The 21,930-nt window shown below is 39.9% G+C and overlaps 2 protein-coding genes across 2 annotated transcripts; one reads left to right on the top strand and one right to left on the bottom strand.

Annotated features, from left to right (window-relative positions):
- Positions 1-2,086: 2,086 nt before the first annotated feature.
- On the bottom strand, positions 2,087-4,422 carry c9h9orf85 (chromosome 9 C9orf85 homolog). Its single transcript, XM_053325449.1, has 4 exons — positions 4,272-4,422; positions 3,989-4,095; positions 3,289-3,402; positions 2,087-2,740 (listed from the first exon to the last, which is right to left on the bottom strand). The coding sequence occupies exons 1-4, from the start codon at positions 4,371-4,373 to the stop codon at positions 2,491-2,493; spliced, it is 573 nt and encodes a 190-aa protein (XP_053181424.1). The 5' UTR covers positions 4,374-4,422; the 3' UTR covers positions 2,087-2,490.
- Positions 4,423-4,917: 495 nt separating this feature from the next.
- Positions 4,918-17,415, top strand: abhd17b (abhydrolase domain containing 17B, depalmitoylase). The gene is made up of 4 exons (XM_053325155.1): positions 4,918-5,384; positions 7,383-7,859; positions 16,650-16,829; positions 17,196-17,415. The coding sequence occupies exons 2-4, from the start codon at positions 7,393-7,395 to the stop codon at positions 17,413-17,415; spliced, it is 867 nt and encodes a 288-aa protein (XP_053181130.1). The 5' UTR covers positions 4,918-5,384; positions 7,383-7,392.
- The last annotated feature ends 4,515 nt before the right edge of the window (positions 17,416-21,930 follow it).

Genomic DNA, 21,930 nt, shown 5'->3' with positions numbered 1-21,930 from the left:
AGGGTCAGTGCGCAGCAACTTGGCAAGTTCATATCTTTTTTTATTTTTAGAGGCCTCAAACTGCCTTTAGTCGGCAGAATAGATTACTTTAATTACTTTATTTTCTAACTTTAATGTGTACATATGATGATTTACTAAGATCCAAAAGTAAAATGTAAATTGCGTGTAGGTGGCTGGTTAGCGTGCGTTTTGCGGGTGATCTACTCAGAATAACTGCGCAAATAACAGGGTGCAGACAGCAGTATTTAAAGGAGGGTTTCGCACGCAAACAAAAACGTGTTAATAGATCAGCTTGGACATTTTTGCGGGTGATGTCAAGTTTGCACACGTTTTTACACTCGCAAACCTTTAGTTAATCGGGCCCATAGTATGATCTGTCCTCAGGAAGGCCAACAGCAAGTAAATGTCCAAAATGAGCTCCACAAAATAAATGAACACTTCCTTTTGTGAATAAACTTGAACCTAAATTTTGCAATCATTTCCTCAGATATGATGTCTTATGATGACGGCCAGTCAGAAGGTACATTCCTGGGCGGTTTTCTTGTTTAGTTGTTACTTATTCCTCTTTGTCAGTGACGTAGTTTCATGTTTGGCACAGGTTGCCATGGTTTCTGAGACTTTTCTTTTTGACTCATTTGGCTGTTTGACATCACTTTGCATTAATAAGCATGGAGGGATATCCTGTTAATAACTGTATAATGGGGACATTGCAGACGTAAGTAATGTTGATAATAACAGTGAGATATGTTGTGCCATATGTTGGTGAGAATGGAGCCAACACATCTTAAGGTAACACTAGGGCCGGATACTGTGGGCACAGTATAGTAGATGAATAAAACAGGTAATATCTTCACACACCACAAATGGCATCATCATTCCATCAGTCTCTTTCATTTTAAAAATATTACTTTAAACACTCTACAGTAATTTACCTTGAAAACTGTCTAACCACAAATTAGAGTTGAAAAATGCACAACTATCAAGTTCTCCTTAATGTCCTTTGTTTGCTCTGATTTTTTACATGACAATTATTTTTACATATTTAGCATCCCAATCAAGTTCCCACCTCCCTTAAACAATTCCAATACAAACTGAGCACTATAACCTTCATGATTACCCTATTTATTGCAGTAGTTTTGTATGAGACTGCATTACACAGATGCTTAAATGAACTGACAACTGGATGTTAGTTTATTGTTGGTGTGACAATGTCATTAATGTAGCAAACACCAACAGTCTTTGTTGTTTTTACTCCAGTCAACAGGTTGAATGGGTATCTAGATCATTTTGACTCAAAGTTACCTGGCTATTTCAGTGAACTTGTTTCAAACTTAAGGGATTTCCTCAAATCCATTCATATGTCATAATGACACATTTGAGGAAGTAAGGACTGAAATATTGCAACAATCTTTTAAATTTATCCACAATTGCACACAATGCAATTGGAACATTTAGTTCCTATTTTTTTTTTTTTAACCACATGATGAATGACAACACATACTCATTTTGGGTGACACCACACACGAGTGGCATGGAGTGTTGAGAGTGGCTGAAAATAATAAAGGAGAACTTCGACATATTCATACACATATCCCCCTGCCCCCCTCAAAAAAAGAAAAGAAAAAAGGTTTGCTTAAGACTTAAGAACTTTCTAATTTTGGGGCTTCCGCAAAACAATCAGAACTGTGCCTATTTTTGATGAACATTGTCTGGAAATGACTTCACAGCACACTTACTATATTTACACACCATTTTTAATATTAGTGAGGGAATTCCAAGGAAAATCTGTTGATATTTTCAGTGAATTTAGTTCTGCTTAATTGAGAAGCAATGATTAAAAAAAAAGTCTGGATGAGGGAGAGGCCCAAAACAGTCTAACAAACTCTAAATATCAGGAAATGTCATATACCACAATAAAAATGATGTTGTAAAAGCGGCTTCTCTGTGTGCCTCTCAGATCAGGTACAGCAAACTATAAAGAGAAAATACTGGAGGACATTGATTGATATGAAGCCATTAACAGTTGATATAAACAAATGTTTTGACACAATTGAACTCTGATGAAGACATCAGAGTAAAAAAAACAAAAATCAAAAAGAATCTTTAAGGTTCATTGGTTCAATTGTATACAGGAAGGTTTTTATTACAGTTCTTTCAAATACTGAATATATATGCATCTACCTGGTACTGCTTGTAAACAGGCTGGACAATTTATGTTATATTATACAGCCTATTCATCTCATTTTGCAGGTCTTTTAATGGAGACCATCTAAAATAAATGTTAGTTTTCTGAATCATCTGGGAGCTTTTACCTTCACAACTGATGTTGACATTAACTTGTAGTCCAGGTTATACAACCAGCAACACTGTTCATTTGCTTTAGTTCATTTGAGAATGGTCACACCACAAACCACATACTGTAGATATGAGTATATAGTATGTGTATACAGTATGTAAAAACAAGTTCACCTGGCACTTTTTCCTCTGTCTTTAGTCTTTAATGTTAACTTTGGAGACATCTGGAAGTGCGGCAGACTTTGTCTTCTGTGTCTTCTTTGGTCCTGAGTCACTGTCAAAGTCTTCAACATCATCACCGTCGTCTCCGAAGTCACTACAATCATCATCATCGTAATCATCATCACTGTCCATGTCATCTGCGTCCTTCTTTCCTCGCCTGCAACCTTTCTTTTTCGGTTCTTCATCCTCTTCGTTCTCTGTCTTATCCAGATGGGAGTTAACTCTGTCCAGTGACATAAAAAACAACATGAATTGGTGTCACCTGCTGTCTTTTTTATACTCATACTTTTACAAGAGACAAGAAAAGAATTATGTTCTGTCATCTTGTCAGCAAGCAGATAAAGTAAATTATGGATGGGAATAAATGATGCATACAATATGTGAGAGAGGAAGTAAATCTAGATGTAAAGACTGAAGGTAAAATGCTGCCAGTCTGAAGTCAATTGTTTTGTTTTTTTAAGTTCTAATGCGTCTCATGTCCACAAGATGGCAGTCTAGTCATAAAATCACCCGTGTGTGCTTGTCAGTCAGATAATCTTTTTTTTCTATTAACCTCATAATAAAAACAATTATTCCACCCAGCCTCAAGCAAATCAACACAAGAACCAATTATTTCATTCATAAACAATTAGAAGACCAGCGTGGCCACACTAAGCAGAGACAGACTTCCGAAGCAGTAAGCAGAAAATGTATGCAAGATGAGAACACAAAATGACTCAACATTAATATGCACACATACATTTTTTAAAGATACAGCAGCACTTCACTTACGGAATAACAATGTCCTCCTTCTTCCCACACTTGCAGCAGATGTCAAGCTGAATAGAACAGGGCTTACATATGATGTGATATGCATCCTTCACACTCTTCTGAAAACACTTGACACTGAAATAAGAAAGCACACATCAGTTTGCATACCCGAGACAAATTACAAAAAGGCAGCCCTTTGACATTAGAGAAAGACTCACAGGAAAAGGTTGTTCAGGCAACTTCCCACTCACTTGAATGAGGATCATCATGTATAGAATATCTTATATACTTGATGAGCAGCTTAATGTAATAAGTTTATGATGATATGAAGGGAACAGAAGAAAATAATGGCTGTTGAAAATGAATGAATTAGTTTATTAGCATAATCATACTCTATATTGATTTTGCTTTGATGATTATTTGCCAATATGTTTACCAGCAATTACTTTCTTCTTTAGTGTGACAGATCAAATGAGTGGGGATATAGACATCATCATTTTGTATGACCATATACCTAAATATCTATATTGCGACAATATTATACACATGCGTTAATACAATGTTTACACACACACTTATGACATATCACTATAATAAAAAAATCCAAATCTACGACGATATCTAGTCTCACATCATGATATTGTTATGATATCAAAATATGACCAGAAAATGAAAGTGTAGATGACAATTAACTAATTAATTTAAACTCTGGTGTACTCACCATTTTTTAGGCTGTGTTAGTGTCTTGTATTTGTTGTACTTGACTTTCCATTCGAGCACGTCTTTGCAGCGTTGACATAGCCCATCGTGGATCTTCGACTTTGCCTTCTACAATTGAGATCACATGAGCAGATACATGATGATAAAGAACATGTTGTGGCAGGATGGCTACTGACAGAAAAAAGAGCTCACTATTAAGTGTGTGAAATTTAACTTTACTGTGTCGCTTAGTTGAGCTGTTTGCCTCAACACACTGCCACATCACATCCAGTGAGTTTACGCACCTTTACTTGCACAGTTGCTCCGTACTTGTCATTTCTGAAGGCGAAGGTGTTTTGATGTTTCTGTTGTCGCGACCGTGATACATTTCCTTTCTGTGAACTCATCTTATTTTCTAATTTCTAGTTACACATGTTACACGAACAACCATGCTAGATAAAGCGTGTAACCCGGAAGAAGATGCTACGTCATTGAGGTCAAAACACGAACCCTCCGCTTTTCTCAAAGGTGGTTAAAGTAATTAAAATAAAAAAACAATTAGTAATAATAAAAAGTTGCTAATAATTTTGCTAAAAAAAAGTAATGTGCACACTGCTTTACATGAACAAATACGTTCGATAAAATACTTATTTATCAATTATGTCAACATTCACTGTCTGAAACGCCTTAATCGGCGCCTATTGGACCGCTGTCACGAAATAGTAATCTATGATTGGTTCTCCTATACGTCAATCAAAACCAGCATTTCAATTTGCTTTTGACAGGGACCGCCCCAAATATACACTCGCTGTACAATTGGCTGGCTCGTTTTAGCAGCGTCTTTACTATTGGTTCATAGAGCGGCCAATCATCGCCTGTCCTTCCGCAGAAACCGACATAACAAGCAGAGTGATATTTTCACAACGAAAGCGGTGATGTTTCAGAGGCAGAGAGAAACCGCTGTGAACGCTATTGGTAAGCCAACACAGACGTGAGACGAGAATTTAGTTTATTTTAGACCTTTATCCAGTTTATCCATGTCGCTGTGTAGATGTAAACGTTTTGAATGAGTCCGCCTCGTTATTATTCAGGACCATATGCTGAGAAAACCGAGCGGAGGAAAAAGAAACGACAGTTTGAGAGGCAGTCTGGACCCGGAGGACGAAGCGGTTAGCCTTATAGTAACTCACAGCTGTACTGCCAAGAAGGATACACACACTCAAAGTGGCATCGCCAAGGAATAGCACACGGAACAGAGGATAATCTGGCCGAGGATAACCTTGTGAATCTCCTGACATCGAGAAGGAGATAAGTTAGTTGGCTTGGTGAGAAGATAACACCTAACTACGGCGACGTTGGCCAATACTGTCACCTCAAAATAGAAAGAAAAACAAAACAAACGTCCAGTCACCATCCAGGTAATGTTTCACAACAGTTTTCCGCTCTGCTTTCATATATTAAAAAAAAGAAGCATACTGTGATGTTGAGTATTGCTGGCTAATTTGCTCAATACACTTCGCAAAAAAAGAAAACAGTCCAGCCACTGACAATGAAACCCTAACAAACCAGTTCTAAATCAATATGATCTCACTAAATAAACAGCTGCCTTCACCACCGTTTTATAGTAAATCAATGCGTGGCACCATTCTGTCTCCCTGGCTGGGGGATTACAGACTATTTTAGGGAATATGGGAAGCAAATGCATGTATTTTGCTGCGGTATGTTCCTCTGGGATGTGACAGCACCCTGCAGAAGTAGTATTCATAGATTACAAGTGACTATAAAAAGCAGCCACCTAAGTCTTTTCAGGTACACCCAGTTAATTACTTAAGTGGCATACAGGTAATTAAGCTGAACTGAAGTCACCTGTGTGTAATTAAGATGTGACAAGTAGTTTGTTTATATCCGTGTTAGTTTAAAAGCTGGTCTGGCAGTTTTCTTTCACCTACTGTATCATAAACACAATAGACTACTCTATAAAAATCCATTATGAAGTTGAAAAATACCACTCAGGGGAATGATACACAAGAACATTTTTAAGGCTCTGAATATCTAAGTATTGAAAATAAAGAAAGATGGAGGCAGCTGTAAGTCTGCTAAAGGTAGTTAAAAATGTGCATGATTACTGGGAAGGGAGGCAACCAGGAGGTCTGTGGCAACCCTGTATCTCCTTCAGAGTTATCAGTTTTATAGATAAGATCAGAGCCAGGCAACCGTTATCATTAATAAAGGAGAAAGCCAGCGTTGGACAAAACTCACGTGATAGTTGGATTAGTGTAATGCATGTGAAAGTGGAAAACAGCTCTATAGCCTAATGAGATTGGACATTCTGCTTTCAGGTATTAGCCAAACACCCCACTTTAGCAGCAACACATTATTCCCACATTGAGACACTGTGGTGGCAGCCCCATGCTGTTATGATGCTTTTCTGCAGCAGCACCCAGAAAGCTTTTAGAGGGTAAAATGCAGGTATAGAGAGAGAAAAGCAAATCTGGGACAACAACTCCCTAACATTAAGCCAATCCTGCAAATGACTAAGTCCAGCCCCTCAATCTAATCAAGAGACTGTGAAGGATTTAAAATGAGCTGCAGATCCCATGAAACTTGTCCGAGCTTCAGCAGATTAGTGATTGAGAAAGGTGCTTTGCATGGATGTATGACGGTGGGAAATATAGTCTACAGCATATTGTTGTAATATGACACAATGATCCCTTTCTCCCTATTCAAAAAGGCATGTGTACTTACACCAGGTCACATTACAAAGTGGCTGCCAAAGAAAAAAGTGCTGGCAGTATGATGAATGACAATAAATTATTGTATTACTAGAGGACATTTTGTCATGTTGACCCACCAGCTTTGGCGTTGACAACTTTAGTACTGGCTGCCTCAGTCTAAAGACACCTGGAATATCTAAAGGGTAGCCTTAGGTGGGGGTCCAGGTGCAAGGTAGTAGAGGGAAACCCTTTTTAAGTCAATACTGTCCGAGTGGTTGTGAAGCCTTGAGGCAGATGGAGAACAAACATTCATCAGGGTCAGGGCTATATCTTTTTTTATACTCCTGGCTGGACAGGGCCATGTGTTGCGGAGAGGGGAATTGATAGTGCTTTTACAAAAGGCAGCAGCCTGGCTTTTGTCCGCAGTCCTGGAAAACCCCCTTGTTTTTTACTTTACAAAGACAAGTGTTGATGTGCTTAGGGAGAGCATCATTCAAGAGTGCTGTGCCATGAATCTGCTCTTGTGGTATTTTCTGCCTGCTGTGGCAAATTTGTGTTTTATTTGTTTTAGAGAGCCCAGATGCTCTTCTTTGAAAAGGTCATTTCTGTTCTTTCTCTTACTCTTAGCTTTCAAAGGCAATATCTACCTTCATGACATGTATTTATGTTTCTGTTTTAACAATTCTCTCTCTCTTGTCACAGCGTTTTAAGGATGAACCACTTATCCCTCAGCGAGCTATGTTGCCTGTTCTGCTGTCCACCGTGCCCCAGCAAGATAGCCTCCAAGCTGGCCTTCCTGCCCCCCGAGCCCACCTACAGCCTCATGTGTGACGAAAGCGGCAGCCGATGGACGCTGCACCTGTCAGATCGCGCTGACTGGCAGTACTCGGCCCGCGAGAAGGACGCCATCGAGTGTTTCATGACACGCACCTCGAGAGGGAACCGGATTGCCTGCATGTTTGTCCGCTGCTCACCCAGCGCCCGTTACACACTATTGTTCTCCCACGGAAACGCAGTGGACTTGGGCCAGATGAGCAGCTTTTACATTGGCCTGGGTTCACGGATCAACTGCAACGTCTTCTCCTACGACTACTCGGGTTACGGGGCCAGTTCTGGGAAGCCATCAGAGAAGAACCTTTACGCTGATGTTGACGCTGCCTGGCAGGCACTCCGGTCACGGTAAGATGATGAATGGATGGAGGGGAGATAAGAGAGCTTGTATGCAGATGTTGCCAAAGCCTATAGAGGAAGGATGGAGTGATTGTTCAGTGGTGATAAATGCACTGATATTTGAGTAACTGAAAAGCACATACACTATAATATTGATTTATATTGGAGTGGAGATATGAGCCTCATAAGTGTAGCTCCCCTCTGTGAGGCACTTAAGGACAACAGAAATACTTGAAGTAAAATAAAATGTCAATAGTGATTTAGATCAGGCTTGAAAAAACACGAAGATTCATGAACTGAATTAAGGACATCAAATACATTGCAGGATTTTATGCAATCAATTGTTAAAATCCAGAGCCCTTGGGGAAGAGGAAGCAACAGAACACAGATGGGTGAAATAAAAGTTATGAAAACCTTCTTGAACAATGTGTTACAATAATGTCAGTAGTTTCGCAGGGTAGCAGGTTAACTTATCGTGTTGTATTTTTCTCCGTACATCTTATAAGCCAAAAATAATTAAGCAATCAGCTGTGTAAACGGTGAGGAAAGATTCATATTAATAATAGCCACTCTCTGTTTGTATCATTCTGGTTGACAGTTTTGCATTGGTAGCCAGAGATGATGTTATGAATAAAAACAACGGGCAAGCCTACTTGTTTTTTCAAGCTGTGCATGTCTACAGCTATGAGGGCGTCTCACTTTGTGCTGAATTAAATGGAGACAGTTGAAATAAAAGCAGATGTGAAGCGTCAGAAGAAACCGCTCTGATTTGACTGTTGGAATGGAGAAAAGACAGCAACGTAGGTGAACGTAAATCAGAGACGCAAAGAAACAAGAAAAGATAGAGTCAGTGAGAGTAGGAAGACCATATGATGAGTGAACAGAAGGAGCTGGGCGGACAGATGAATTGATTGGATCTGATTAAAATCATGGGTGGATGTGATACTGTATGACGAAGAATGGTAGTTTAGTAGGCAAGACATGATGTTCCTGTGGGCGTTAACAGGGAGCGTTGATTCTAGGACTGTGCTGGCCGAACATACGTAGGCGTGAGTGGGTGCTCCGATGAATATCATTGCTCTACAGGCTATGAATAGACTGAATATCAGTTTACGGATATATTTATCGACCAGTATTCAACTTCTGCTGATTGGTAATCAATGTCTGTGATTTATGAGCTGATAAAGCGTCAAATCACTGCAGTTATGTATTTTAGTTTATTAGCTATTAAGAGCTTCAGTTTGGTGGTGTCAGCATTATTCTGTATTATGGGAATGTAATGACAATGAAACAAGCACATTTGTCAGTGATTAGACATTGCATACTGTCTAAAGGAATGTGTTGTTGAATTTATTTTAATTCATGTCATTTAAAAAAAAAAAAAAAAAAAAAAGACTAAACTCTTTTTCTTGTTCCACCTCCATGATACACAAAAGTCTGACAAGAAAACAGCATGGGCGGATAGATGAAAATAAATGTTGACTAAGAAGAAATGTTCACTAGTCTGTCCAACCCTATCTCCCTCACTTCCTTCCATACCTGTACCACAACCTCTGCTGTATTGACTTCCACAATCTCATCATCTCCTTCTATTGTCAGCCTGGTATTACATGAAAAGCAGCTCGTAATGAGCCTAAATCCATTGAAGAACTGTGGAAAATGATCCAAGATGCTATAAACAACTTACTCGCCATGTACCGTGGGAAGTTTTTTCCTCCCTGTTTACTTACTGCGCTTTATGTGAAAAGAATTGATACATTTAATGCATTATGTTAGAAAGCAGCCTCAATTTTTAGTGCCTAAACTTTTTACACAGTATATATAGACAGATACACCTGTTCTGGCAGGACAGGGTTTGAGGGAGGTGTGTGTGTGTGTTTGTCTGTGTGTCTGTCTGTGTGTGTGTGCGTGCGTGCGTGCGTGTGTGTTTGTGTGTTTGTGTGTCTGTTTTGAGAAACTACTGTGTCCATCATGTTTGTGCCTTTTTGTTTATGTGGATGAGGGGAAAATAAAAGTTCATCTAGCAGGCCTGGTTGATTTTTGTATACTTCCTGCTGGAAGACAAACAAACGAATGACAAGAGGCGAGGGGGAGATGGGAGATATCTGCTGAAGGAAAACTAAAAAGGCTGGACAGGAAGAGCCAAAGCACAGTGAATCAATCACAAAGTAGGCTTGTAGTGTGTGGAGTGCTCCTACTGTGTCAGCGCTGATGTGGGTGGACGCTCTCTCTGTGGGAAATGCGAGAGATTAATAGTGTTTGATGGAGAACATTAGTGGGCCCACTGGTAAAATGTGAACGTTTTGTGTGTCAGTACCATTTCCAGTTTATAGGATAAACCAAGTGGTCTTCTTTAAATAAGGAAACTGGCAAGTTAAACAGGAAACTCTTGATCATAAAGGTTCTGCATACAGGAAATAAGCCACTGCTGTGAAGAAGAACCTGCTTTTCCTGTGGTCAGACATGGATTACATGTGTTTGTGTGTAGGAGCTACCAGCACATTCCTTTGCTTACATGTTTAAATCTTAAATGCTGCCACACAAACAGTTTTGTCAAAGCTTCAGTCAATTAGTTGTTGGATCTGAAAGGACAGCAGACTAAAGCATATGACAGGCCTTCAGGACACTTCTCCTTTTTTCTTTTTTCTTGTTTTTTTTTTTTCTTTCTTTCTTTTTTTCACATGTCAGCACACTTCTCTCAAAAGCTAGTGTACAGTGAGTGTTTGGCTACTGTGTTCTGCTCTTGATATTTCCTTCTTTAAAAAAATAATAATTGTACTTTCCCAGCCTCCCTTTTTTTTCTCTTTGTCTTTAGATACACCAAGGAATCTCCTGCGCCCACATAATCGTGACCAGCAGCATAGAAAATTAGTGTTGAAATCTCATTTAATCTGAGCAGAGCAGATGTACGCTTTATCAAATTATGCTCAGTGATTGGTGTGTGTGTGGGGTAGGTGATTGTTACGGCAAATGCAAAACCTGACTGTCAGCTGTTTTTATGTTCACTCAGGCATACAGTCTTGATACATTTTTGCATTGGGTGTTGGAGACGAGCTCCCTCGACTGACATTTTATCTCCCTCTGTGTTTTAGTTCTTATTAGTCTGGATAAGTGAAATTTGAATAGCAGCACTAAGATCATAGTCCAGCTGCGTATTGACGCAACCTAATTTGTCTAGGTCAACTAAACCTTTAAAACTGAAACCCTCGTGTTTATAGTAGCTACAACAAGCACTTATACTTCTGTTGATGTTAATCAGTTGTTTATTAAAGAGCTGAGCAGGTATCGGCCCTACATTAGTCACAGACTCTGCATTATATGGCTGTGAAGGTTAATGATCAGATGAGCCGATTCCAGAAACCAGGAAATGCCTTGATATTGAAGACACCTCAACTTGTGTGCATGTTGTATGTCCCGTGACTTCTAGTTTCATGGTTAACGGCCCCTCAGCAGAGTTAGACTGAGTTCCTTCTGGCTGTCACAGTAAAGATGTTGTTATTTCTCTGTGATGCCTTGTCATGTGTCCACACAGTAGTAATTATACAGACATCTATCAGTCTTAATGTCCAGGATCAGGTCATGACGTACTGAGGCAGGGCAGGGTTTCTTCATCCGTCTTATTATTCATCTCTGCAAAGTCAATTCATGTGTGATTCAAGTCTGAATCTCAGCCTGCGGTGAAATTTACTCCCTACAAGGTCTGTCTCAATAATGGTGAAAGGAGATCCCAAAAGAAAACTCCTTGTTAGACTGTATCTCTACAGAAATCAATGCATTTGGAGATGTAAGACGCCATAAAATAGACTCCCAATAAATGGAGCTGACAGACTGTCACAGGGGTGGAAAAAGGACTTGCAGAGACATTATGTAATGATGTGATATTGGTGCTTTTATGGCACTCAAGGCAGTGTCGAGATGATGGGGCTCGGCACAGAAACACCCTGTTCTGGACATTTTATTTATCTTACTCATACCCAATAAAAGAAAATGATAAAAACTGGGAACATGAGTGTGTTCTCAAAGTCCATTGTGCATGATTTATTTCGGTCTAACCAAATGATGAATGTATATGTAAAATTTGTGGTTGGGATACGTCAATCACCAGTAACAGTCTCTCTTTCTTTTGTTTGCCATGTCAGTGCCTCTTCATCTTACTCTCCATTATAGACGATGTTAATATCCCTGCTGTTTGACCACTCATCCGTCTTGTTTAGTCGGTGAGACGCTGCTTAAACCTCCAAACAATAATAATATGAGCTCAACAAGTTCTGAGTTTTGTACTCGACATGTGCTACAACTCCTCACACAAAGAAAATGAAATGATGGCAGTTCTTAAGGATGTTTCATCAACCATTCAGGGATAATTGTCAACATTTTGAAAAGGTATAACGAGTTCAAGGGATTTATTAACAGAAAATATGAAGGAAATCTCATTAACTCGTCTATGAATATTTAGCTTCCTTCCACACGGCTTCTTTTTGTTTAATCCTTTAGTTCCTAGCCTAAACAGCTTAGTAAAAATGAAGTCCCTCGAATCATATATTATCTGCCTTCTTAACTCAGCTATCTGTGCCAAATTTTTAATTGACTGTCTGTGTGATAGAGGGAGCAGCCTTTTGACCCAGCTGAACATGAATCAACTAGATTGTATTTATCACATCAAAAGGCCTCTCTGCGTGGCCTCGCATTAGTCGGCAGCCTACATCCCTCATGCGAGTCTCTCATGTTAGATCAGACGCACAGCCTGAAGAAGAGAGTTGCCCTCATCTCTCTCTCTGTGTCTCTCTCTCTATTTTTCTTTCTGATTACTTGACATTTTGAGCACACCAGATCCAGTTTTTTTTTCTGCTTCTGTTGTCATTTTCAGTCTCTTTCTCCCTAATGATTTAGCAGTCAGCAATTTCACCCTCTCTTGAGCGTTGACCCACTTGTTGTGTAGGTTGCTTTCACGTTACTCCACAGTCATATGACAGCAGGCAACCACCTGTTTGCTGACAGTTTCACCAGAGCTGCTCGGCCAGGCACGCAGACGAAAGAAGAAGACGCAAACACACACACGCACGCATGTACACACATACTCCTCCTGTGTACTTTTGTTCAGTCACGGCGGATAAGGCACTCCCTCCACCTGAGCAGGGAGTGAGTCAGACGATTCACTAATTATGAGTCAGCGTACGGTACTACGGATTACACATACTAACAGGGGGAGATGTGAGGTGTGTGTTTTTCTTCAACAGATTGGCACCGTATCATTTGCTTTGCCCTCTGAGATGGAGGCGGGCCAGCAGTCAATCCTGCTAGTCTAATATTGAGTGGTAGCCTAGCAACTGATTTCCAATGAGCTTCCAGGCTGAGGTCTTGCCACACTGTGGCCAGTAAAAACAAAAGGGCAAAACTCACATCCTGTTCAATCCTCCATATTGATCCAAATCAAGACGCCATCCTTCATCTCCAGTGTTCAATAATGAGGAGAAATTCTCTCAAACGCCGACAATCGATCTTCTTCTATATGAACTGTGTACTTTACTGGAAATGTCAGCGGCAGTTTGACTGATTGAGCCTGTGGATAAAGGCTGCAGTGTCTGTTGGGCGGAGTGCGATTGCTCACCTGACTGTCCTCTTTAGCACAGAACAACAGGAACAGAGTACTGACATTTACAGATTATAATATTAAATTCACACTCGCTTTTCAAAATTTGTTTAAGCATTCGGTAACAAACAGACTCTTATTTATCTTAAATCACAAATCGTAACAGACGGGACAGAGAGAAATGAGTAAAATGGCTCTAAGCAGAATAACAGTTCGCTGAAGGCTTCAGTTCAGGATCCCCCGCTGTAGTACAGATGGCACACTAATCTGTGAAAAATTCCTGTACATATGTTCAGGATATCCTAAAATATCTATTTAGTCATAGCAAGCGCTATGGGATGCAAATATTTTTGGTCTTCAGGGAGCAAGAGGTGGGCAGCCAAGATGGAGCGAGAGACAGAATTGGGGGACGAGGGAGGATGTGATGCATAATAGATTGGATTTGTGTCAGGGGAGTAAATTGATGAAGGTTTTGGGGGAGGGGTGTAACCATGGAGCATGGCTGGCAATGGTTCAGTGAGGTCGATTCAAGCTGAGATGCAATGGAGCAAATTGTAGGCTTGTGGTAGCTGGTCCATGGAGGGTGAGGGGCTGGGGGTGTATCTTGTGTGTGTATATGGGTTGCTTGTAGTGCAGCTGTAGAGTTGTCCTGTGTGAGGAAAAAGGTGCCAAGAGAACATGGCGAGTTAGTTCTTAGAGTAAAGTTGCCGTAAATGGAAGGGCAAAAGTTCAAGCCTGGGATTATTCATTGAGTATCTATGTGTGTCCTCGAGCTAAACACTCGCCTAGGTACTCTGGGTAACAACATCAGTTGCGTGTTGTAACACAGGCATGCCAAAGTGAGTGTGGGGAAAGCCTCGCTGCTCGCACCACCTAATATCCAGTCACCTGATGGATCAGGCCGTCAAATGGTTTCAATTTACTCTCTGCATAGGCTTCACATTGTTGTGACGTCCAAGTGTTCATGTGTGTGTGAGGATTGGTCAGGCTTTTGTGGCCTGATATGGCAAAGAACATTGACTAGATAAGCATGAATTAAAGTTGATAACGGATAACGTTACACTCAATGGCCACACTGATAAAAAAAAATGTTCATAACAGTAAACATGTGACTATCTGTGGGATCAAGAGTTCAAACCTTTGACTTTTGTTAGCAGGTGACAGCTAGGGGCATTACAACGCTCTGTTGATCAAATTAAACCCTCTGAATGTATAATGATCAAATGTTGCCTGTGAGCAGTAAAAGGAAAGCAAACAACCAAACACGCTCCCTCACCCAGCTTTCATCTCTCCTGGGAGGAATTAATATTAAATATCTGTGAAATATATATCAACACATTTTCAGTCATCTCTCAGACTGCTTTACTTGTTCTTTTCCTTGTCTGTCTTCCTCTCAGCAGAGTTCATTGCTCCCAGCAGTGGAAGGGGAGGTGGATTTTAATGAAAGTCCACTGTTCTTTATAACTCAGTCAGCACCTAACTCACATGTTGCTGTTTCCGTCTTTTAAACGTTGATATCCACACTTCACTTCACTTCACTAGACCTCTTGAAGCCAAAAACATATAAAAGTAGGACTGAAAAATCTACTCCTCTTCAGGGAAATGGATTTTTGTTGAAATGTAGGGTGTCCGCCTCTCTCTACCCTTTTTTTCTTGATGCTTTTGAGGATCTAAAGACTTAACTAGGCTTTTTAAAGGGCTTTATTTGCAAATAAAGTTACTTTTTGGGGAGTTTTTCTAAACTGTTATGCCACACCAGAATTGACAGTGACATTTTTGAAACTTTTTGATAGATTTGAGAGTCTGGCCTCAGCCTCTCTGTTCTTCATCTCCCTTCAACAGCTACATTATGGAGATAAGCGTTCAGCTCATGAATCGTGTGTATTATATGAAGCCAACCTTGAGAGTTAATGTTGCTGTTAACATGACATCACCTAGAAATGGGCAGGAACACTTTCCCATGCCGTGCCAGTATTTTCACCCCTATTTATACTGTGTGAAGGCCAGCTGACACGCCAACCGTAAACGGTTCCTATATTCCTGCTGATGACAGTCTGCCAGCGAGACTGTCTGTGTACATTGCCATGCTCCGTCTGAAGCCGATATGCCTGTGTTCATGTTAAGTCTATTGCCCTTTATGGCAGCATGCCTACATTACTGCAGGGTGTATCTCAGTAAAGGTTGTGTGTGTTGTTCGTAATTACAATAAACCAGGTGGTCGAGTGGTTAGAGCACATGCCATATACGCAGTCGACCCTGGTTCGAATCCCAATCGGAGGTCCTCTGCTGCATGTCACAACCCCTCTCTCTCCCATGTTTCCTGTTGGTCTACTGATAAATAAAGGCGTCTATGCCAACAAAATCTTTTTCTCCAAACAATAAACCATCTCAATGCAGTACGGACTTGTCAGACTTAAGGTGCTCATGTATTGTTCAGACTGCAGTGGCAGAGACCGTAAGGTTCCTAATTTTAATAATAGAGTGTACAGAGATTTAGTCAGGCCAGTTATAGCTGTTAACTATGGCCGATCCAGCAGTGCAAGGGTACAGACAGTGATGCAGTGTTCTCAGACTAGGTTTCAGGTCATCAGCTGACTAGCTGCTTGCTAGAGTGGGTCACGTTCTCTATAATCAGCTGTGGAATTTTCTTCCCTTTTGATTCCTCTCTCTCCATTTCTCCCGCACTCTCAGTGCAATATCGGTGTCTCTTTTGCTCAGTTTCTTCTCATTTTTCCCTTGCTCCCCTCCTCCCTTTGTAGTCACAGGACTACAGTGGGGGTCTTCTGTTAGACTGCTTTGAAAAGCAAGAACCTAGCCCCACATCTTTGTGCTTGTTTCAGGAAGCTGCACAATCACTGAGTCATTGCCGCACAACACTTCATCTGATTATAGAGTATGAGCAAGTCTCAGATAGCACACAGGTGTGTGTTTGCTTATGGAGAAGCATGTAGAGGAAATGAGAGAACGATGGGAGAATAACAGTGTGAGTGTAGTACAATGTTTTGGGGTAAAAAGCTGATATTACCTGGAGAATTGTGATTAAACCAAACAACTGGTTTGTTCTATTCATATGAAAAACACTTGGTGCCTGCTAGTGTCTGTTAGAGCACACACAAATCATCCAAATATTTGTGGCTACTAGTAGCGTAAACACCCTTTTCCTGATCACCAGAAGTGTGATTTTCACATATTCCATTTCCCTCTCTTAGGTATGGCATTCGGCCAGAGAACGTGATCGTGTACGGCCAGAGCATTGGCACTGTGCCCTCGGTGGACCTGGCTTCTCGCTATGAGAGTGCTGCAGTCGTCCTCCACTCCCCGCTCACCTCTGGCATGAGAGTGGCCTTCCCTGACACCAAGAAGACCTACTGCTTTGACGCCTTCCCAAAGTGAGTGGACTGTACATACAGATGGCATGTGTGAAGGCCGGGCTAAATGTTTCACATATTGCATCCACTGAAAGGCACCCAGCCTTCCTGCACTGATAATAAACACATGTAGTACATGCCTTTTAAATACAGCACTGTATGAATGCACCTGAATCAAGATAGAAACACGCACATACAAAAGCTTGAAAAATTGCATTATAAATTTAGGTGCCAAATCAATAAGGTTTTCTTGAGTCACAGCCTAAAAAAAAATATCAATAGCTCCCTCTAGTGGAGTTCCTGGTGAATTTTAATTGGTGGGGTTTATAATTGCTGTATCTCACTTACTTTTCCTCTTTTATTTTCATGTATTTCTTTTCTCCAAAGCATTGACAAGATTTCAAAGGTGACGTCACCGGTGCTGGTCATCCACGGTACAGAAGACGAGGTCATCGACTTCTCTCATGGCCTGGCGCTGTACGAACGTTGCCAACGCCCCGTGGAGCCACTCTGGGTGGAGGGGGCTGGACACAATGACGTGGAGCTCTATGGACAGTACCTGGAGAGACTCAAACAGTTCGTTGCACATGAGCTGGTAAACTTGTAGAGGAGTTGGGTGGGGTGGGGTGGGGGGGTGGAGAATGAGGAAGAGAAGAAATCATTGATTTGATAGGAGAGGCTGGATAAAGGACAGGGGGTACAGTTTTCGATTTTTTTTCATGAAGTGATGCAGGTAAAGTAGTATGTCTGTGTATTACTGAAGTTTTGGTGGTGGGATTCTCTCCATTATCACCTCTCCCCCCTTGGAACTCCAGTTCGCTCAGGCAGAGCCTGTCAGTACCATCCACTCCACATGCTGCAGCTGTGAACTTAAAAAAACAAACACCCATCTTTTGGAAACCCATTGTTTTGTTTTTGTTATTAGATTTTCTTCTTTTTTTAATCATGTTGCACCTTGCTGCAGTGTGTAAATGCAAGAGAACGTAGACACCATACCATGTGTACGACCTGTGTATGAGAGAGTATGTCAGTGTGTATGTGTCATATTTTTGCTGCCTTTTGAGAAGGACATGGTCCACGGTTCGTAACGGGGACCTCTTAGTGGCCGATAAGGCTTTTGAGGTTTCAGTAAAACAGCCTTGCTCTAATGCGGACTGGACCCAAGTGGACCAGATTCTCTCCAACCTAACTGAACTCCATCTGACTTTGAGGTCAGGTTTGGTCCTACACACTGCAGTCACCATGAATTTATTTTTTTGTTATTGTTTATTCTATTTTTATATATTATACATGATATTTGCACGTATCAGCTGTCACTGAAGAACTGTACAAGACAAACTGACCTATTATCTAGCTGTGCCAGTGTTGCCAAATGTTTAGTATAATATATTACAGAGACTTAGACTCACAAAGAAATGTACTTTATACAGTTAACATGCAGAAACATCTCGGAGCCTTTGTCAGCTGTATTCAGTCTTTACTTCTTTGTTTAGTCTTAGAGTGGTACAATATGATGTTACAATGTGCAGGAATGTGATGCAAGATGGGGCTCAGTGAGCAGCCCATGTAGCCAGTTAAAAGGCTGAGGCTGTGTATGGTTGAGAAATTTAGTGTGTTGCCACAGAAAACATTTCCTCAGATCTGACTTCTGAGTTTACCTTAAACTGTGGTCACTTTAAGATCAGTATCACTATGCTGTTATCTATGAACTTGATGTTTTCAGGCAAACTACCATAAATGCTGGAACAGTTTTATGGACTAAATATCAGACCCCACTCTGAAAATGACAAGTGTTCGCCTTGAAATAATAACTATTATGAAGCCCAGTTTTGACAGTGTTATATCTGTATTTTGGGTCTGAAGATATCGAGTTAACTAATTTACTATAGTTATAATTACAGATCTTGTTTATGTACCTGGATTAGATCTTTCTCGATGTATCTTTTTTTTATAATAAAAATGTAACTACTGTTTGTGCTCTGATCCAGACTTATACCACTAATGCCAATCACGACTGAACGGTGAACATGTGCCGTGTCGATATGTTTTTTTTAGTTCAGTAAGTTTAAAAAATATATAAAAAATTAAATATTTTATTTTGAGTTATTGAAAAATATTTTTGTTTTCTTTAGTGTATTTGAGCTGAGAATGAATGGACACCACTCACAACATGTGTACAGGGACAATGGGTTATGTTAGCATACATGGCTCAGCTTTTAAAGGCCTCCATCCCCGACAGAATGTTTTTCTTCTGTTTTTGTCTTAACTTTATCTTTCTTTCTGTCTGCATGGTATTTCAGGATCCATTGTTGTTTGTTGGTTTGCCCTTTAATGCTGAGTGAGACAACACAAAGCATTAGCCAGCTGCATTTATTGTACTGATGACTCCATTAAGTTTCTATCAGAGCCATGAAAAGCTAAGTGCTACTGCATGCCACATATGGCTAATCTGGCTCTTATATTTGTGGCCAATATAAAGACACAGAATTGCAATGAATTATTTTAAATACCTGTATTGCACTTGAGCCTGTGTTCACAAATGGGGTCAAATGATGTTATGTGATAATTGACCAACAAGCCAATAGGTGCTACTGTAAACCTTCAGGTGTGATAACTTACAGGTTGAGAGGAAGCTATGTTCGTTTGTCAGACTGACCAAGATCCGCTAGGACTGGTAACTGTTGTTTGTCGGCTGATTGTATTTTGTCATGGAAAAAAAAAAAAGTTTTTTTTTCACAACTCATTTCTGTCTTAAAAAACAATGTTATGTTTTCTTTCATTTTCACTTTGTAAATACTATTTGTACTAGATATGATGTCATTTTTTTGTCTCTCATAAGCTTTTTTCATCATCTCTCAACTGTAGTTCTTTAATTCTTGATATGACAACTGTTAGACCAAGGTAGGCCATTGTTTTGGCTTTTCAGACGACCTTTGCCACGGTCACCTTGACTAATGTCATCTCTGATTTGATTAGATTTTTTTGTACAGCATATTTAAATACAGAAGGAACTTATATGTAATAACAATATTAATTATAGTAATTCAAATGTCAATAGAGAAAAATAAAAATGGTATTTGAGAAGCAACCCAATTTGTGACTGAACTTTTTATTTTCGGGGGGACAGGTTTTGTTATGCTGCTTAATTTTCAGTCTGCATTATAGATGAAGATGGATCATCTTGTCCCATGACAATGAGGAATCACTTGCTGTTACATGTGATTTGACTGAACAATAGAGAATAATGGAGTGCTCTCGGCATGATGGGTACTGACTCTTATTGTGATGAGGGAGAGGTCATTACCCTGGGACAAAAGTGTGCTTATGTATTGGCAGAGCTCGGATTCTGATGCATTACAGCAAAGTAGGTTGATGTTTACTGCCAAAAACACAATTCTTCTGTCCTGAGCTTTAACGCTTAAACTACTGGAATTCAGTAACTATATATATATATATATATATATATATATATAATAAACCACTACCATGACTTTTACATCTTTCATTTTAGTTGCATATATATATATATATATATATATATATATATATTGCTGTGGGTCAGGGGGTATATATATATATATATATATATATATATCTCATTTTTCCCTTTCAGTGGAGTCTGATTTGAAATATCTTCAGCATGACCTGAGGAAGTACCCTACTGTGTACCCTCCAAGCCAGAAAAAACACACTGCGTAAAACAATTAATTGTATGCTTGTGGTAGTTCTAGTAGTTACTGAATTCCAGTAGTTTAAGCGTTAAAGCTCAGCGTTAAAGCTCAGCGTTAAAGCTCATATATATATATATATATATATATATATATATACGATATATTGCTGTGGGTCAGGGGGTCAGCCCTGCTGCCTGGGCTCAGGGACAGTACCAGTATAGGATGAGGAGATCACAAAGGTTACAATTAAGGATGTGGGGGAAAAAAATCCTGCAGTGAGACTGCAACTAAAATGAAAGATGTAAAAGTCATGGTAGTGGTTTATTACAGGTGATTTATATGATACAGAAAACGTAGTGTTTTTCATGTTACGTGTATTTAATATTTAAACTATAAAAATTACCTCTTCAGCCAAGGAAAAAAGATTTTGCTAATTTCTCAGTATTAAGGTAAAGGTTCTGTTGCCTGCAGCCTATCTTCTCTTTCATACCAGCAGGCGGCAGTGTGACTCAGATTTAAGCCCCTCCCTCAATCCCTACTGCTGAAGTGGTCCTGGTGAGACGTTCAGTAACTCCCCGGAAACCCCTGTTTCCTTCTATGAAATCTCATATTTAGAGGAGGCTTGCCCCGCTTTCAGAGCCCTGAGATTGGTAATAGAAAACACACAGGCCATATACTAGAAATCCAGTGGTTGCTTTATTATATGAGTAAGTAGCAGCATCCAGCTGGTTTGTGCTTAAGCAGCAAAATTACAGTGACAAAATATGCTTGTGCACATTGAACAGGAATATGCCATTTCTGTTATGGTACATTCACATATAAAGCCTGTCCTGTTAATTACAGATTATTACATTAGTTCTGACATCATGTGTGGACAGAGAATCATCAATGTACAACAGCATACTCTAATGACTCTTCTGACAACAGAGGACTATAGTGTTATAATTGGAGTTGTTTCCATTCTCATAATACAAACAGACTACGTGACCATAGTCACCACATCTCATGTTTAGCTTTTGTTTGAATAATTATTGACCCAGTCATGCTGTGTATACCTCAACATAATTTATTTATATAAAATGCATCAACAGATCTATCAATAATACCATTAGTGCTAATGTCCTCAGGATTATACTGCATTTAAATTTAACCACAAGGCCAACCAAATACGTAAATAAACCTTATTGTCTGGAAGTGGGATAACAGAAATTGTAAGTGAACATTTTAACTGCATATAAATATGTCTTTATTAACTTTATTTTTGGGGTGTGGGGGTGGATGGAGGGATGAATTAGAGGTATTTCTTACACCCTGGTAACGCCCAGGCTATAATAATAATAATAATAATAATAATAATAATAATAATAATCACCATCCCCATTCACACCACCACCATCATCATCTTGTGTTCTTCACTACTTTTAGCTACACCTCGTATCTCGCTCTGCCCC

This window comes from Scomber japonicus, chromosome 9 (assembly GCF_027409825.1).
Source record: "Scomber japonicus isolate fScoJap1 chromosome 9, fScoJap1.pri, whole genome shotgun sequence".
NCBI lineage: Eukaryota > Metazoa > Chordata > Actinopteri > Scombriformes > Scombridae > Scomber > Scomber japonicus.
The sequence above is the reverse complement of the archived record's forward strand: the minus strand, read 5'-3'. Positions and strand labels throughout refer to the sequence as shown.

What these genes read in the sequence shown, in the direction of transcription:
- c9h9orf85 (XM_053325449.1), bottom strand. Translation starts at nt 4,373, where the DNA reads ATGAGTTCACAGAAAGGAAATGTATCACGGTCGCGACAACAGAAACAT. An exon ending in GAGCAACTGTGCAAGTAAAG is followed by an intron (nt 4,096 to 4,271) that starts GTGCGTAAACTC and finishes TCTCAATTGTAG; the next exon opens with AAGGCAAAGTCGAAGATCCA. An exon ending in AAGGAGGACATTGTTATTCC is followed by an intron (nt 2,741 to 3,288) that starts GTAAGTGAAGTG and finishes GTCACTGGACAG; the next exon opens with AGTTAACTCCCATCTGGATA.
- abhd17b (XM_053325155.1), top strand. Translation starts at nt 7,393, where the DNA reads ATGAACCACTTATCCCTCAGCGAGCTATGTTGCCTGTTCTGCTGTCCA. An exon ending in TGGCAGGCACTCCGGTCACG is followed by an intron (nt 7,860 to 16,649) that starts GTAAGATGATGA and finishes TCCCTCTCTTAG; the next exon opens with GTATGGCATTCGGCCAGAGA. An exon ending in TGCTTTGACGCCTTCCCAAA is followed by an intron (nt 16,830 to 17,195) that starts GTGAGTGGACTG and finishes TTTTCTCCAAAG; the next exon opens with CATTGACAAGATTTCAAAGG.